Source organism: Callorhinus ursinus, unplaced genomic scaffold (assembly GCF_003265705.2).
Source record: "Callorhinus ursinus isolate GAN/ISIS: 27379988/994484 unplaced genomic scaffold, GSC_fseal_2.0 scaffold10, whole genome shotgun sequence".
Taxonomy (NCBI): domain Eukaryota; kingdom Metazoa; phylum Chordata; class Mammalia; order Carnivora; family Otariidae; genus Callorhinus; species Callorhinus ursinus.
Genome location: NW_027397072.1, coordinates 37,636,721 through 37,655,235, shown reverse-complemented (window position 1 = coordinate 37,655,235; position 18,515 = coordinate 37,636,721). Strand labels below are relative to the sequence as shown.

At 38.8% G+C, this 18,515-nt stretch overlaps 1 protein-coding gene across 2 annotated transcripts in view; it reads right to left on the bottom strand.

Annotated features, from left to right (window-relative positions):
• Nucleotides 1-12,607, bottom strand: part of ZC3H6 (zinc finger CCCH-type containing 6) — a 65,158-nt gene extending 52,551 nt beyond the window's left edge. Inside the window, exon 1 of one of the 2 annotated variants that reach the window (XM_073897398.1) lies at nt 12,140-12,607. In XM_073897398.1, coding sequence (XP_073753499.1) covers nt 12,140-12,171 — 32 coding nt within the window. In that variant the 5' untranslated portion in view covers nt 12,172-12,607. The remainder of the gene's footprint in view (nt 1-12,139) is intronic. The other variant, XM_025868193.2, reaches the window with a different exon arrangement.
• Between the last annotated feature and the right edge of the window lie 5,908 nt (nt 12,608-18,515).

Genomic DNA, 18,515 nt, shown 5'->3' with positions numbered 1-18,515 from the left:
CTAGGGTTCATAGTGATTATGGTGACAATAGATATTCATGATGATCCAAAGTAATTAAGAAAAAGATAAATCAGTAATTGTCTAGTTAGTAAGAGGGGAAAGTATGCCACATATTTTATTTACAAAGAGATCCTTTGAAAATATTTATAATAAAATTAGTTTCTGCTAATAAACTATCTATTGATGCTAAATTCCCTGCCCAGTGCCAGATGGAAAAGGCATTGCTGTATATTAATCTAGGGAAATGAAGAATTTTTAAATATATCCTTGAGCTTGTATGTTTGACATCATGAAAGAAAATCATATTACTCCTCAAACACCCTTTATGCCGTAAGCAGAGACAGAATATTACGGGAATAAAACAACATTGTGTATTAGCTTGCCATAGGTTTTTTTGAGACTACATTTTTAAAATTATTTTTTATATTTCACTTACTATCTTCATTATCTCACTAAGCTAAAATTCATTTACTTTCATTCCCTTTCAATTTATCCTCTTGACTTAGGCTCTCCAGTACAGGCTGGAGAAACTAGAAACTCAATAGAAACAAATCTCAGCAAATAAAGTAAACAGAATTTGAAAGCTAGAAAATAATCTTCTAGGTGTCATGACATCAGAACAAAAGTTGAAAAAGTTTTGTTGGATGAATGTATAGTGAACTGGGTAAAATTGCCTACGACCCAGTAATATTCAAAAAATCCCACTTGGTCTGTTAAAAGTTTCCAATATGCCAAATTACTCGCTATCATATTACCTACGATCTGAGGTACCAGGGCTCCAGGTTTCGGGGAGTGTTTTAAAAGACATGCCAAAATTAGGCTTTGGCCTCAGTATCCAGCTAAAGCATGTTTCTCCATTCGGCCTTGGCCTGCTTCCAGTCATTTCTGCATCCCTGAGTATGACATGACTGGAAATTACATGATCCTTAGGTTAGTTACTATTTTATATCTAATCAGTGTAACAGGTCATATATATTAAAAAAGGCATGTCATCTGGATTTACTATTAGTATCTGAATATCCATTTTCAGATTAAGACAGTATTTTAGGTATAACTTACAACAAGAATTTCCCTGTGTGCTTTATATATTGAAATTTTATCAATTAGATGAAGTACAAATGTACATTAATGTAAGAGAAAAATGTGCAATGATTGTGAAAACCATTTTATGTACAAAAGAAACTAGGGGTGCCTGGGTGGCTCAGTTGGTTAAGCGTCTGCCTTCGGCTCAGGTCATGATCTCAGGGTCCTGGGATCGAGCCCCGCATCGGGCTCCCTGCTCAGCAGGGAGCCTGCTTCTCCCTCTCCCACTCCCCCTGCTTGTGTTCCCTCTCTCACTGTGTCTCTCTCTGTCAAATAAATAAATAAAATCTTAAAAAAAAAAAAACTAACAATCCTCAAATAGCCAAGTAGAAAACCGGAGTAATAATATTGAGAGAGTAATTTAGCTATTGATTTTAAGAAGAATATTATACACTGTTTGAGCTGACAAATGATTACAAAAATTTAAATGAAAAATACAAAACAGGGGCACCTCGGTGGCTAAGATGGTTAAGCATCTGCCTTCGGCTCAGGTCATGATCCCAGGGTCTTGGGATAGAGCCCCGCACAGGGCTCCCTGCTGGGCAGGGAGCCTGCTTCTCCCTGTCCTTCAACTGCTCCCCCTGCTTGTGCTCTCTTGCTCTGTCAAATAAATAAAATCTTAAAAAAAAAAAAATACAAAACAGAAAAATAGAAATTATGTCATGATTCTAACTTTATTCATTTGGCACTCTAACATTCATAACACTGAAGAGAATAACTTCTAAAGAATATTTTTAATTATTTAATCTCATGAATCTTTCAAGAAAAAATCGTATTTGAGAATTCACATCTTTTGTGGACGAATTAAAAACAGAACGTTAGCTTTGCTACCTCCAAATTTCATGAGAAAAAAGACTCTAAAGTTATGTGTAACGTAATCAATCATCTTTCCTCCAGATATTTAAAAAAAAATTATAAAGGAAAATGTTAGAGGAAAAGAAAGCTCCCCCAACTATCTTGTGTTCCACTAATCTCAGTTGAAAGTGACCCTCTATTCAGTACCTATAATGTGCACTGTAGCAATTATAGCAGTAATTTAGCAATAGGCAGTGTTGAGAAATTATTATTTCACTGGAATGTCCTATTTTTAAAAATAGACCACTAAAATTTCTAATAATAAATTATAATAACTTGAGGGATATTTCAGATTTATTCACATATTCCAGAAATTTAATCCACGATGAGGATATTAACTTTAGTCTAAGATTTGGTCAAATGTTGGTTTTCACACTTGGATATCTATAATATTTTTTTTAAGTGTATGTTTGGTACGATATGTATATACAGCCAAAGTATGTATGAATTTCTTACATAAATGCATTATTCACTTCCATTTTTGTTTGCTTACATAAAACATAATTTTAAAATAGACTCCTATGTATGCCAAGGATGTAGAAAAGAAATCAACCCACAAGCTCCTTTATGAGCCAAAGAGTAGCCTTTGTAAAGAACTCAAACCCCACACACAAGAACCAGTGATCTAATATTTTATTGTCAACTGCCAGTCATCAAGAAAAATTCAAGCAAAAATGTTGACTCTTTTGATCTCTATGCATCTTCAATAAATTCTCTTAATAGGTTAAAACCCATATACAATAGAAGAATTCTTGTTTTCCATAATGTGCAGACGTAGCTAGATTTAACTGATTTCATACTCTTTTAAAAATATGTGAAATTAGTATTCTTTATACATAAAATTTTTAATGTTTTAGGACTTAGAAAAACTGTCATATAAGATGAATTTATAATAAAGTAGGCTGAAATTGCCTGGGATCAAGTAATATCTAAAAGAAAAAAAAAAAACCCTGGGGTGCCTGGGTGGCTCAGTTTTTAAGCGTCTGCCTTCAGCTCAGGTCATGATCGCAGGGTCCTGGGACTGAGCCCTGCAACAGGCTCCTTGCTCGGCAGGAAGCCTGCTTCTCCCTCTCCCACTCCCCCTGCTTGTGTTCCCTCTCTCTCTGTGTCTCTGTCAAATAAATAAAATCTTAAAAAAAGAAAGAAAGAAAGAAAAAAACCCAAACCCTTTTATGGATCCAATACCCCAATCCAGCATCTGGTGTCAGATTTACTACCATCATGAGGCAACGGTGGCAAGGGAAAGAGTATGATATCAAATGCTATGAGACACAGACTGTGGTAATTAGTTATTTACCCTCTAAATCTGTTTCCTCAACTATAAAGTGAAGATATTGATATCTGTTCTGTCTACATGAATCAAATGAATTAAAGTACGTGAATTATAAATAGCAATATATGTAAAAAATTGAGTATCACGAGTTCTAAATCTAGGTTCTTTTGTTCTATCACTTTTATAAATACACTGTTAATGATTTTTACATGGTTTTATAATTTTAATGATAATTAACTTAGGATTCCCTTTAAACACTCCTTGGGACTTGCTTTGGTTATTTACCACTCAAAAATGTGGGTATGATTTATGAAAGCTGAAATTATTGTTGAGAAATTATTATTTCACTGGAATGTCCTATTTTTAAAAATAGACCACTAAAATTTCTAATAATAAATTATAATAACTTGAGGGATATTTCAGATTTATTCACATATTCCAGAAATTTAATCCACAATGAGGATATTAACTTTAGTCTAAGATTTGGTCAAATGTTGGTTTTCACACTTGGATATCTATAATATTTTTTTTAAGTGTATGTTTGGTACGATATGTATATACAGCCAAAGTATGTATGAATTTCTTACATAAATGCATTATTCACTTCAATTTTTGTTTGCTTACATAAAACATAATTTTAAACACTCCTTGGAAGTTTAAATTTAAAACTTCATTGGAAGTAGTAATGTTAAGCCATGAACTCACATTAAAAACAAAGCAAAGCATGGGGTGCCTGGGTGGCTTAGTTGGTTAAGTGTATGACTCCATCTCATCTCAGATCTTGGTCTCTGGGTTATGAGTTCAAGCCCCGCACTGGGCTCCACACTGGGTGTGGAGCCTACTAAAAAAAAAAAAAAAAAAGGCAAAAGAAAATAAATATAAAGCTATTTTACACTAGAGGAAGGTTGTTCTTTGCCAAGAGTAATAATAATCTGCTGAAACGGCTTTTGCAAAGGTCATCCAACGACAGCTATCTGGGTTGGTACATGGCATCAGCAGTCAAGCAATGGACCCAAACACCTCAAAAAAGACACTAGAAATAATATCTCCTCAGAACAGTATCACCTCAGAAAGTTCAACCATAAAATCAAAATAAGATGAATAAGATGAGGAAGTCAGATACACATGACCAAGTAAAAGATGACTAACTAAATTTAAAGATATTAACATGCAATGAAAAGAAATGTACCTATCAGAAAGGAGGGCTGATTAGCAATAGAAATGATGAAGAAGGAAAGGTAGAGAGACAAATGTGACCAGTGCCCATGTAAGCACTGCCCAGGAGAGGGGATATTCTGTAAGGTCGATGCAAGTAACTGCTTGGCAGATACATTATGAAGATGGACATATCACTTTATCAGAGCCTGACGCCATTTAAAATTCCAGTCATTTACAATCAACTCCCTCATTCTAATCCCATGCTCCTGTTCATTAGGCAATTTGTGATAATTTGGTTTTCCATATAACATTCTACATGGAGAGAATACCCTCCCTGATGCAAATACCTAATCCTCATTTTACATGACTGAATTGGTATTCTGATACACATACACACACACACACACACACACACACACACACACACACATTCTCTTGTGTTAGGGATGTCTATCCTCGGATAAAAATGCAGGCTCTAGAATCAGATTACTTGGATTCCCACTGATGTACTCTGCGACTTTGGGAAATTCATCAATCTCTTAGTGTCTGTTTCCTCATTTGTAAAATGAGGGCTGCTGTGTAGGGCTGTCATAAAGATTAAATGCAATAATTCATGTAAAGCACTTAAAACAGCACCATGTAAATGTTAGCCACTGTTACTACTTTTTAGCATGAATTAACATCTCCACATCTGATCAGCTCAGAGGTTGATCTTTTTCTGAATCTGAAAAACTGAAGCAAGGCCACTGGGGGCACTCACGCACAAAAGAATATTGGGACAGCCCTAGACTGACTGGAGGCTTGACCTGGTAAATTCAAGGCCACCCATCTCTGTGAGATTTTTTTGGAAACCAGATCACCCGCCTGTCCAGGTGAAAACCTGACTTCGTCGTATAACAAAGGGTCACAAATTCAAATGCCTACATGATCAGGCAAGTCACCTAATGAGCAGACCTCAGGTGCTGAGTTTGCAAAGAAATTATCAGTGAAAAGACTGTAGGGGATAAAGAACACAAGTCAAGTCTAACGGCATTCAAACGCAAATATTTTTAAACATCCTATCAGGCAAACTATGATGTGGACAGATTTTAGGTGTAAAGACCAGCTGCTTGCAAGCCCTGAAGCACTCTTTCATTCATGCTTTTTAACGGCCCTAATTTAGGATATCCTGTGGCCAACTTCCAACCCTTTCCTTTATCTGCTCTGTGATCATCCCTTCTTTGAAACTTTCTCCTCCCTTGGCTTCCAGAAAACTTCTGTCTTCCTTACTGTCTACTACACATACCTGGGTGATCTCATCATTTTGACTAACATCTTTGCTAAAAACTCTCAGATCTTTATCCCCAGTTCTATCAACTCTAAGAAATATCTCATGAATTTTGCCTTTTGTCTGCTTTCTTATTGCCAATGCTTTTGATCAGGTCCTCATTACCCAATTTCTAGTCTTTTACAGTAGCTCTGACTCATTCCTTTCTTTCATATGCCATATCCATCAGCAAATCCTATTGGTTCTATCTCCAAACCATATCCAAAATCCAACCATTTTCTCCTCACTGACCTAAAACCATCATCACTTGTCATTTATATTACCATAAGCAACTTCTTTTTACCATTCCTTTACCACAGCATGACCTTGCTCCTCCTCTGTTCAAATCCTCCAGTGGCTCCTTTACCACTCAGAGTGAAACCCAAGTTCTTTAAAATGGCTTTACAAGGCCCTACACAATCGCCGCTATTGCCCATCTAACTTCATCTCTTACTTCTCTCCCCCTTGCTCACTGTTTTCTCTAGCCACACTGCTCCCTTGATCTTTTCTCAATTACACTAGGCTCATTCCGGGTTCTAGGCTTTTTTCACCTTCTGTTCCCTTTATCTAAAATGCTTTTCCCCCAGACATACTGGGCCTGGACTGCCCTCTTATTCCAGGGCTTACTCAAATGTTACCTTTTCAGCTGAATGTTTCCCTAAACACCTATTTAAAATGGAAATACCCTCCCTATACCCATAGGATACCCCACCTCCCTTTCTACTTTATCAGCATTGAACACATTTGTTTTTCATGTTTATTGTCTCTTTCTCCAAAGAACATGTAAGCTCCATTAGGTAAAGGGTTTTTTTCTTTACTGCTGTCTTCCCCAAGTCCAAAACAATATATATTAAATATTAGGTACCTAATATTTAATGAAAATTAGTGAAAGTTCCCTAAATTGCCTTCCTTCTACTGCTCTCCCTTTCTGTAGTCTGCCTCCTCCTAGCCCCTAGGTATCATGTCAAAAAATGGCATGATCGTGAGTTTGAGCCCCACGTTGGGTACAGAGATTACTTAAATAAATAAATAAATAAAATAAGCAAACTTTAAAAAAATAACTTTGATGAGCTCTTTACATCATTCAGGGTCAGATTCCTAATTCAATGAAGACTTTTCCTCATTCCCCAAAATATTTTGTACACACTTCACATACTAACATTTTTATCATCTCTGAACCCACCATGCCAGTTCGCTTCTTCATGCTTTTCAGATATTTGACTCTGCTTGGCCAAACTTTTTGTTTTGTTTTTAAGTTTTATTGTTATGTTAATCATCATATATTACATCATTAGTTTTTGATGTAGTGTTCCATGATTCATTGTTTGTGCATAACACCCAGTGCTCCACGCAGAATGTGCCCTCTTTAATACCCATCACCAGGCTAACCCATCCCCCTCCCCTCCTCCCCTCCAGAACCCTCAGTTTGTTTTTCAGAGTCCATCGTCTCTCATGGTTCATCTCCCCCTCTGACTTACTCCCCTTCATTCTTCCCCTCCTGCTATCTTCTTCTTTTTCTTTTTTCTTAACATATGTTGCATTATTTGTTTCAGAAGTACAGATCTGTGATTCAACAGTCTTGCACAATTCACAGCGCTCACCATAGCACATACCCTACCCAATGTCTATCACCCAGCCACCCCATCCCTCCCATCCCCCACCACTCCAGCAACACTCAGTTTTGGCCAAACTTTTACTCATCCTTCAGATGTAGCAATTCCATGATGCCTCCCTGAAGCCCCCATCTATGCCACTATGGCAATCAATTTATACCTTTATTATAGGACTAGTGCTATAACTATGTATTTACCAGCCTGTTTCTCCTACATTATAAGATCCCAGAGAGCAAGTTCAGTGATATTGTATTCAAATTTGTTTCCCCAGTGCTTAACACTATATACTTGGCACAGAAATCTGTTGAATGAAAATTTAATCAATTAAAATTTAAAAGTAAATGAAACAGTTTGTTTATGAAGGGCTAGGAAAAGAAAAATGTCTAAGAGCCAAAGTGCTTTCCAACATCAAACCTGAACGTGACGTATAACTTGAGTTTACATTTGCTAAAGAAAAGCTCATTTTGATAGCTTTAACAATAAATTAGTAGATTCAGGAGAAAATAAACTAATGATAGAACTTATGTTTTGCAAGATGAAAGAGCTCCGAAGATTGGTTGTACAACAATGTGAAGGTACTTAACACTACTCAACTGTCCCCTTACAAATGGTTAAGATGTAAATTTTACATGTGTATTTTATCACAATTAAAAATAATTAGTAGCTTAGTGGGGGGGCATTTGCTCAAGGATACATATTAATTTACAAACCAGGTATTTTATAGAACATTAAGTGAACTCTAACATGAAATAAGGCATTTGCAATTTTTTTAATTAAAATTACTGACTTTAACTAAAGTAGGAAGGGAGAATGAATATCACCTAGTTCAACTACCTTATTTCACAAATAAGAAAAATAATCATGTAAAATAGAAAAATATTAACTAAGAGGAAAAACCAGGATCAAAACCCAGGTTTTACTGGGAATGCAGGGATCTCTTAGTTGTATCACATTACAGTCTCCAACAATTTAGAAAGTAAAAGCTAGAACTTATTGTATTCCATCCCCATACAAAGATAATGAAGAGGAAAAATAATACTACAGGCAGGAGTTTGCATACCTAGGCTCTATCTAGCTTCTATCTGTGGGATCTCGTAAACAAGTTACTGACCACTGTAATACTACCTCATGGGACTAATGTGAGAATCAATGAAAACCCTGTTACAAATGGAAAGTGTAATCTTCGTCTCTATCATCAATCCCTTCAGATTCTCCAGTGTTGTCTCTTAGCAATGTTTTAATCATTATGTGTGGGGGGACACAGAGAAAAAATATAAACTACTCTAATTCTGACTAGTTGGGAGTTTTGTTCTTGTTTTACATGAGGAAGGAAAGTGGGGGAGGGGAGGGAAAGAAGGTAGCAAGGTTGTTCCTAATGGGCAAAGAATAACCTCGTCCCAAAAGAAACTATTATACATAGCTCTTATCAATTAAAGACTCTCAGAATCACAAGCTCTTATATTACTCATGTTAAAATTATCATTTTTCCCAGTACAGATCCTATAAAACTTGTCATTTTTAGCATAGTTCAGAAAATTATATAATAGTTACTTAGGTATATATTTATCTTTCCTACTCTACTGTACGTGTCCAAACAGGGACTCATAGTATTTAGCCTTTAAAAGTTGTTTGTGTAGGGGCGCCGGGGTGGCTCAGATGGTTAAGCGTCTGCCTTCGGCTCAGGTCATGATCCCAGGGTCTTGGGATTGAGTCCCGCATCGGGCTCCCTGCTCCTTGGGAGCCTGCTTCTCCCTCTGCCTCTCTCTCTCTCTCTCTTCTCTCACTGTCTCTCATGAATAAATAAATAAAATCTAAAAAAAAAAATCCATATGAAATCAAATTAAAAAAAAAGTTGTTTGTGTATTGTTTTAACTGGGTCAACATCCAATGAAATATAAAGGTAGGTGGCTGAAGTTGTCCCTAAGAGAACTGGATGAAAGGGAAGAACTGAATGAAAAGACAAGAATTTTATCTCCCTTTGGCTTCCCCCCAACTCCTTCTCCCCCTCTATTCTTGATTTCTCAGATCCTATGCAGAAGGCCTCTACTAATATTCTATATATCCACAAATTTATGCGTATTGTTACACTAGTAACATGTATAAAAATACCGTGTTTTCACTCCAGGCATGAAAATATTTAAAGAAAAGTATATCAAATCAGTATTTTTTAAAAAAGCAACCTCATTTGGCAAACAAATCTTGTGCAAAATGTTCACCATATAAAACATGTGCAAGAAACTACCATTTTTTAAAAGAAAAAAAATTGCACCTTCTGTGAATTTCCATTTAAAATCTCATTCTGATGTAAATTATAATAGTAATATTTTAATTTGCATAAAGCAGTTGTAAATAAAAATCACATATTCAACTTTTTCCCTTGTACTCACAATACGCCTTAACTTTCAAAAACGTTAGAAGAAGGATATCCTCGAAACAATGCCTAGCTCCAAATACCGGAATTCATATATCTTCTCCAATAATTCATGGAAACTTGTATTAAAGTATAGAATAGCTATAATATGGAAGCACCAAATATTTTGGGATTCCACAGACTAGTCCACTTTTCCCCACATTTCTTAAGAATCACCTGGGCAGGCTATTAAAAATAGATTACCACAATCCTCCCCTAGAGATTCTGATTCAGTTGCTCGGGCAAGACAAAAATCTTTATTCCTTAAAGTGATTTTGATGATTAGCTAAGATTGTAAAACATTAATCTAGTACAGTGGTTCTCAATCTGGTACATATTAGAATTACCTGAGGAGCTTTAAAAAAATTTTTAAACCCAGGCTGAAGCTCAGTCTGATAGAAATGAAATCAACACTTTTTAAAAAGCTTCCCAAAGGAGGCTGAAAAACACTGACCTTTTAAGAACTTGAAAAGTTCTTGTGAACCCTCTTATCAATAAAGAAACTAGGCTTGCTCAAGTTCACAAAGCTAAGTGTTAGTAAAGCTGTAGCTAGACCATTTCCTGACTCCAATCCACTTTGTTTTTTGATGTAGTTGTTTATTTTCCATATAGTTTGACAAAATAAATGTTTGAGAAAGTTAAACCATCTTCTTGCCTCAAAAGAATACTGTCATTTAACAACTGAAAAAATTAAAATGAAGCTTACCTTTTTGTTTCAATAATTGCTAGTAAATATTTTCTTAATCCTAATATAAAACAAAAAGACTAAATATCACTATTATTTAATCTTTAGTTACTAAGCTGTTAATAAATCTTACAAAAACTTCTTTAAAATTTTAACTTCTAATTCAATATTTTAAAATTCCAAATTCTTTTTAAAGTCAGGCATCACAGTTCCTAACTGGCAAAGTTATTTCAATACCTGAATTTGGTGACAAAGTTTCTTCATTACATAGAATACATAATTCTACATATTGAAGCTGCTTTCTGAACAGAGAACACATTTCCTTCTTTCATACAAAACAATGAACTTTAGGCTGCATTAGCAAAACCCAGTCATTGGTTTGTCCACAGATACTCAGAGTGGGAAATTCAGAATGGGAAATTTCTCAAAATATAGTTAACCCATTCCAAGAATTCTGTCATTTTAGTGACAAAATAACGTATAATAATCATGAAAAATATGTCAAGTGCAAGCTTATATTGCCGTAATTTTTAAGAGTGTTTTTTACTTTCTAAAAATTACTGTATGTTTAATTTGTCTTCTGGTGATCTACTTTCATCACTAGGATATCAAAGTTGCTGAAATATTTTTATCACTCTCTAGGTTGCCAAATGTTTAGATATTTCAAATTTCAGTGAAGTTTGTTATTTCTGCTTGCGGGGTTAAAAAAAAAAAAAAGCGTGTGGAATGCTTCATCAGAAGCATATCACATTACTCCAGAGGTAAAACTTAGGCAATTTGTATCTAGTTTAGAGTACAATGTATACTTTTGAGTACTTCTATTTACAAATAAGTAATTGCCAGGTTCCATATTTTTAAATATTCTAAGTAAGAATCAGATGCAACAGATTTTATTGCAGTAATTTAATGAACTAAAGCCCTCTCTTTTTGTTTTTACAATCAAGGTAGATAGCAATGTAAGTTTAAAAGCTAACCAAAACTTAAGTATGCTATTTGCACTTTTTAAAATATGAAAATACCCCCAAAGCACTAAAAGGAACCAAGAATGTGCCCCTAAAGCAAAAATAAAACCTCAGAATCTCCGTTAAGTGTTCGAATTATATACAGTATTTAGAAAATGCAGTTAGAGGGGATAATCACCATGGAGTTTTTACTTCAGGAGAAAGCTGTGCTACACTAAGGTCTGCAAAGCCTCAGTCTTTTGTGTTAACATTTTTAATTTGACACTCTTTCAAATTCTGAGGAGTAAGACTATAAATACATGGCCTTGGGGGGTTGTTTAAAATTTTCCTTTAAAAAAAAAGTTTATTTTTAGGCGTGTGCTAGGGCAGTAGTCAAATAGAACACCAGCTATTAAAAATTCCGGGCTGGTCCCATCTGGAAGCGAACGGCGGACCCTGGGCTGCGAGAGGCTTCGTTTCCGCCCAGGCTGGACCGCAGCACCGAGCCAGCACGCGGGAGGCGCCGGGCTCAGACCGAGCGGCAGACGGAGCCGCCCGGGGGCGGGGGGCTCGCACGTGCCGGCCGGGGGCGGGGCCGGCCGGAAAGGACCCCGGCGCGGGGAGGCGGGCGCGGCCGAGCCGACCTCCCCCGCGGCCGCCAGCCTGGGCTTTACATAAGGGCGCACGTCATGGAACTGATGGAGCCACACAGAGACGTCTAAGTCATGCAGGAGGCGCGCGGCCCCGGCCCGCTCCCGCCGCCCCAAGACCCCTCCTCTCATCCGACAGAAAGACAGACAAGAAGGGTTCCCGACCTGTCGTGCCCTGCATGTTCAGAGTCTGTCATGTTTGGTCAAGAACGGGGCGGGGCTGGAGGACAGGTCTGCGAGGCCGGCGGCGGCGGGGCGCGGGGAGGACCCCTGCGCCGCCTGCGGGTACCTGCTCCCGGCCGCCGCCGAGAGGTGACGAAGTGGTAAAAACTCACGGTTACTAGTGAGCGACACAGACACAGACTTTCCAGTCTATTAACAACCACGCCAGAGAGATGGGGCTCTAACTGCAAACACTGGGCAACGGCCCCGCGCTGCCGGCGCTGCCGCTTTAGTCTCTATTCGCCGCCGGTGGCTGAGGCTTGGGAGCGGGCGGGCGGGCGGCGTGCAGCGACGCGGGGATTTGGACACTGGCCGTAACGGTGATTTCTCCTCACCAACATGGCGGCACCCGAGACAGGCTGCTCGATAAAATGGCGCCTGCCGCAACACCTAGCCCGGGACTAAAGGGCAGGAGAGATTCCTCCGCGAGCCGCGGCCCTTGCCCGGCCCGCCGGGGCCGAGCGCGTTGGCCATTGGAGGAGGCAGCCCGTCAATCACCCCAAGGGGCGGGTCCGCATCCTTCTCCGTGAAGCGGCGGAGGCGGCAGCCAGCTGGCGGGGCCGGGCGGCGCCTCGGTAACACCGGGCGGGGGAGGAGGTCTGGAGCCCCATGCTGTTGATCCGCGCCTCAAGGCCCTGCTCGTGCTGGCCCACTGGGAAACGGGCGGAGGGGTTCAAGACGCACCCTAACACGGGCCCCCAAAGCCATTCTGCAGCCTGGTTATGAGGGGTGGGGTGATAAGAACACGCGGTGTAGAGTCTTTGAAAAAAATCACCTCGGTCTTTTAAATAATGGGAAAATGTCCTATAAGGTAGCGCCTCTTTTTGTAATGTCTAGTGCTTATAATCGCGTTTTGAAGACAATAGGTTGGCATGTGGCTTTTTCTGATAGTCAATATTAAATTTACCTACCCAATTATTTAATTATAAATTATTAATAAAAGTTAAAAGAAAAATGTTATTTAGTAAAAACATTAATATTCCATATGTAAAATATACACGAATATTTTATAAATAAAAACTAGCCACCGCATGTCTTTATACTTATGAACCTGACCTTTGGCAATAATTTTTTAACGACAAATCAATGTTTTTGCCTATTCAGTAAATTAACTTGGGACGAAAAGTTCCTTGTTTTGTAATGAAATGATGAACTTGATGGTAAATCAGATATCTAACTTTGTGGTAGTGAATGCATTTGACCAATGCATAAATGCAGTGCATTCAGAAGCAATCGCAATTAGTAAATTAAATTTAAAAATAAAAAAATTAGATATGTACATTGGTAAAGAAATCGCACTTTTTTTTAAAGTTGAATGCAGCCACTGACAAGACCTGCACACTGATCTATAGACAATCCTGCAGGCACTTGCCACATTTCGACATAATACAGTACTAAACTTTCGAAAAGCAGATCTATTTTGTCTGGAGTAACAATAATTAGCATTTGGAGTTAGATTAGAATCTCTAGGTCTTTGTCTATTTTAACTATTTTACTTAATTAGGTCTTACTGTAGCTAATCAGATAGCCCACTTCTCATTCTCCCACACTTAACGACTCAGCCACCCAGGTGCCCCGTCCCTTAATTTTTTTAAAAATAGCTTTATTGATATAAAAGCATATACCTGAAAATTTACACATTTTAAGTGTACAATTTAATGACTTTTAGTAAATTTGCCAAGTAATGCAGCCATCACCAACATTCAGTTTCAGAACATTCCATCCCCCTAAGTGCCTATTTATAATTAATCCTATCTTGCCACCCATGCCTCAGGCAACTGATAATCTACTTTCTTGTCTCTGTAGATTAGCCTTTTTGAACATTTCATGTAAATTGAATTATATGTTATTTCATTCTCCCTTTAAAACACCCAGTCACCTCTACACAATCTGAATGGAGTTCAACCCTTTACCTTCAGTCAATAGTTTCTGAATAAAATCTGTTTTTGCTACTTTAATGTCTGGCTTTGTTTATCTTTGACTATCATTCCCACCCTTAATGCACACAAATATAAAGGTGTCAACAGGGGATCTAGTGGAGAGAGGCCAGGGATGCTGCTAAAACATCCTATTAAGCACAGGAATGTCAATTACTCAGCCCAAAATGTCAAAATGCTGAGGTTGAAAAACTCTGCTCTTGACAATCAGAACTCGAAGTTTTGGGGATTAGAAGTAAAAATTAAAAAAAAAAAAAAGGGAAGACTTACTAGGGTATCACAGGGCTAATAAAGGAAGGGTTCACTCTCATTTCCATGGTTTGATTCCCAGGTCCATAAATTCTGGCTAAGGGAGAAACAGCACCATATTATTGATTGCTGATTTATAGCATATGTCCACAAAACATGTACTTTGCATCTAGCTAGTACTGAAACTGGTACTCAAAAGACCATTCCTCCATCTTATGTCAGTTGCTTTTTTGTGTGTGGTAAACTATATATGATACAAAATTTGCCATTTTAATCATTTTGAAGTGACAATTCAGTGGCATTAACTACATTCACCCTGCTGTGCAAGGATCACTGTCTGCTTCCAAACTTTTTCATTACCCCTAACAGAAACTGTAACCATCAAGCAGTAACTCCCATTTCCCCCTTTCCCAGCACTGAAAGCCTCTAATCTGTCTCTCTGATTTGCCCATTCTAAATACCTCATATAAGCGGAAATACAGTATTTATGTTTTTGAGCCCGGCTTATTTCATTTAGCATACTGTTTTCAAGGTTCATCGTGTTGTAGCATGTGTCTGAATTTATTCCTTTCTATGGCTGAATAATATTCCATTGTATGTACATACATTTGATTTATCCAATACTTGGGATGTTTCCACCTATCAGCTCTTGTGAATAATGCTGCAATGAATAGAAGCATGCACATATCTGTTTCAATCCCAGTTTTCAATTCTTTGGGGTATATACCTAGGAGTAGAATTGCTGGGTCATATGATAATTCTATGTTTAGGCCAGCTGCTTTATAATGATAGGGGCATCTTATCTATTGCTACATAGCAAATTATCCCAAAACTTTGTGGTTTAAAACATAAATGAGGGGGACACCTGGGTGGCTCAGTTGGTTAAGCGACTGCCTTCGGCTCAGGTCATGATCCTGGAGTCCCGGGATCGAGTCCCGCATTGGGCTCCCTGCTCAGCAGGGAGTCTGCTTCTCCCTCTGACCCTCCCCTCTCTCTCACTCATTCACTCTCTCTCAAATCAATAAATAAAATCTTTTTTTTTTAAAGATTTTATTTATTTATTTGACAGAGAGAGACAGCAAGAGCAGGAACACAAGCAGGGTGAGTGGGAGAGGGAGAAGCAGGCTTCCCGCGGAGCAGGGAGCCCGATGTGGGACTCGATCCCAGGACCCTGGGATCATGACCTGAGCCGAAGGCAGACGCTTAACGACTGAGCCACCCAGGCGCCCTCAATAAATAAAATCTTAAAAAAAAATAAAACATAAAACATAAATGAGAGGCACCTGGGTGGTTCAGGCAGTTAAGCGGCTGCCTTTGGCTCAGGTCATGATCTCAGGATCCTGGGATAAAGTCCCGCGTTGGGCTCTCTGCTCAGCGGGGAGTCTGCTTCTCCCTGTCTCTCTCTCTCCCTCTGTGCTCTCTCTCTCAAATAAATAAATAAAATCTTAAAAAAAACACAAACCATAAATGAGACAGGGACCTTGGGAACAAGCCCCAATGCACCTGGGACTCTGCCTACCCAATTATTAAATAATAATAAATTATTAATAAAAGTTAAAAGAAAAATAAATCATGTTATTTAGTAAAAACATTAATATTCCATATGTATGAGAAGTAATAACTTCTCTTGCAGAGCAACCTGTAGGCTGTTACCGCTTTTTCTTGCAGAGCAAAGCACTAGCCAAGGAACAAGCCTAGACCAGGTTCAGACTAGTCTGAGATAAAACAGGCAGCAAATTTACCTTTCACTGACTTTTCCCCTTATTATGCTAAAACACATACCCAGAGGTGGAGACAACATGCAAATGAAACATATGATATATGAAGAAGCATATTTTGTCAACTGAGCCTATGCCCCCAATTTCCTGGCATTCCCTGCCCCTACATGCTTAAACATCACTCTTTTCCCGCCTCAGCCTCTTTAAAAGTTTCCCTGGTTATTGTTCAGAGAGCCAGTCTGACTCCTTTGTCATGACTGTGTCTCCCTTCAGCTGCAGCTGTTGCCCCTATAACAAAACCTTGCCTGTGTTTGTAAATTTTGGATCCAGCCTCATTTCTACCATTGCTGGGTCCAAAGGCCTGAGTCCAGTAACATAAACATTTATCTTCTTATTTTTTCTTTTTTGGATCAGGAATCCAGTAAATATTAGCTGGGTGGTTCTAACCCAGAGTCTCTTATGAGGTTGGAGAGGCACTGGCGGATCAGCTTCCAAGGTGGCTCACTCACATGGCTGGCTTTTCACAAGTGTTTTCTGACATGGTGACTGACTTTCCTTCAGGTAGGCGATTCAAGAGAGGAAGGCAGAAACTGCAGTACTTTTTACCACCTAGCCTCAGAAGTCGGGCACCATCTAAAACTGTGTATGTTAGAAGTCACTGGATCTAGTTCACATTTAAGGAGAGAACAGCCTCCATCTTTTGAAGGGATAAGTGTTAAAGAATTTGTGAACACATTTTAAGAGTACCATACCATCTATTGAGTTTTTAATGTCCGTATCATATTTTTAACTTCTAAAAGCTCTACTTGGTTCTTTTTCAGCTCCTTAATGTCACTTTTTATAGTTTCCTTTTTATCAGGTTTTTTTTTTAAAGACTTTATTTATTTATTTGAGAGAGAGAGAATGAGAGATAGAGAGCACGAGAGGGAAGAGGGTCAGAGGGAGAAGCAGACTCCCTGCTGAGCAGAGAGCCTGATGTGGGTCTCGATTCCAGGACTCCAGGATCATGACCTGAGCCGAAGGCAGTTGCTTAACCAACTGAGCCACCCAGGCGCCCTCCTTTTTATCAGGTTTTGTTGCATAATAAATTACTTTTAAAACTTGGTGGCTTAAGACAACTATTTACTTAGCTTACAATGCTGGTCAGCAGTTTGGACTGGGACCATCTGGGAGGTTCTTCAGTTCTCCACTGGGCTCCCCTGTGTTTCTGTGGTCAGCTGTGTGTTGACTTGGCGGCTTTGCTTTATAGGGTTTTGCTGGCTGTTGACTGGGTGTTGTTGCTCTCCTCCTTTTGCCTTATCCTCCACATATCTCTCCCTTTTCTTCAGCAAGGGGGCCTGGGCTTGTTGTTCTGGAGAAGGCAGGAGTTCAAGAGAGAGCAGACAGACGCATGTCCTCTTAGGGACCCGGCTTGGCATTGGCAGGCCTTTTCTGCTGCATTCTATTAGCAAAAGTAGGTTACAAATTCAACTCAGATTAAAGAGGAGGTGAAATAGATCCCACCACTTGATGGGAAGAGCTACAAAGTCACATTGCAAACAGTGTGGATATAGGAAAAGAGAGAGAATTGGGCCCATCTTTAAAAATCAATCTGTAAAAGCACTGTAATCAGTCTTAAGAGTTAACTTGGCTTCAAGCCTAGCACTTCTCGCTTGCTGACTTAAGTCCCTTGGTCTATAGCAGAACCAGCCTACTTTCCTTGAGATTTGCAGACAGTTGACATATGTTTCAAAGACCATCTTCCCTGTCCAGGTGAAGCTGTAGGGTTTTAAGGGGTAAGGCAAGGGCAAAAGGGGGGGGGGCTACAGGTGCCCAGATGCTTAGTGGTATGTTGAAATGACCCTGAATAGACTTGCTGCCATCAGCAGCACCTGTTTTCAAATGTAGTAGGCCTTATCTTCCGGGAAAGTTTGGTCCTTCACTCCTCAAGGCCAGTGGTCTCTGTCCTGTAGCAAATCTACCACAAACATACTTCGCCTTTTATAGTCTTTATCTGAAAAGGCTAGTATCTGATGCCTTTGCAGGTCAGTATTTCTTGCTATGTTTGCGGCTTTTTACCTATCATTTTCATTTCCTTCCGTGGCCTAGTTATCTTTTGCTGTATACTGGACTTTTTATATGAAAATGTATGTATGATAATAATCTGAGTTCTGTAATATAGTACTTTCCTCCAAATGGGGTAATACCTTAATTCATTTCAATTTTCCTCTCAATTTTTATTAATGATTCATGTCCAAAAAAGGATTGCCTGTAATAGGACAAAGTACAACTTCCCTTTGCTTGTCTGGCAAGTGGACCCTGATTCATGCCGGGAATCAAACACTAGTAGGAGCCAGTCAGGTTCGATGTCACCGGCATAGCCAACTGTTTGAGACTTTCATTATTCTTACAATTTCCCCTCTTCCACAGGCATTA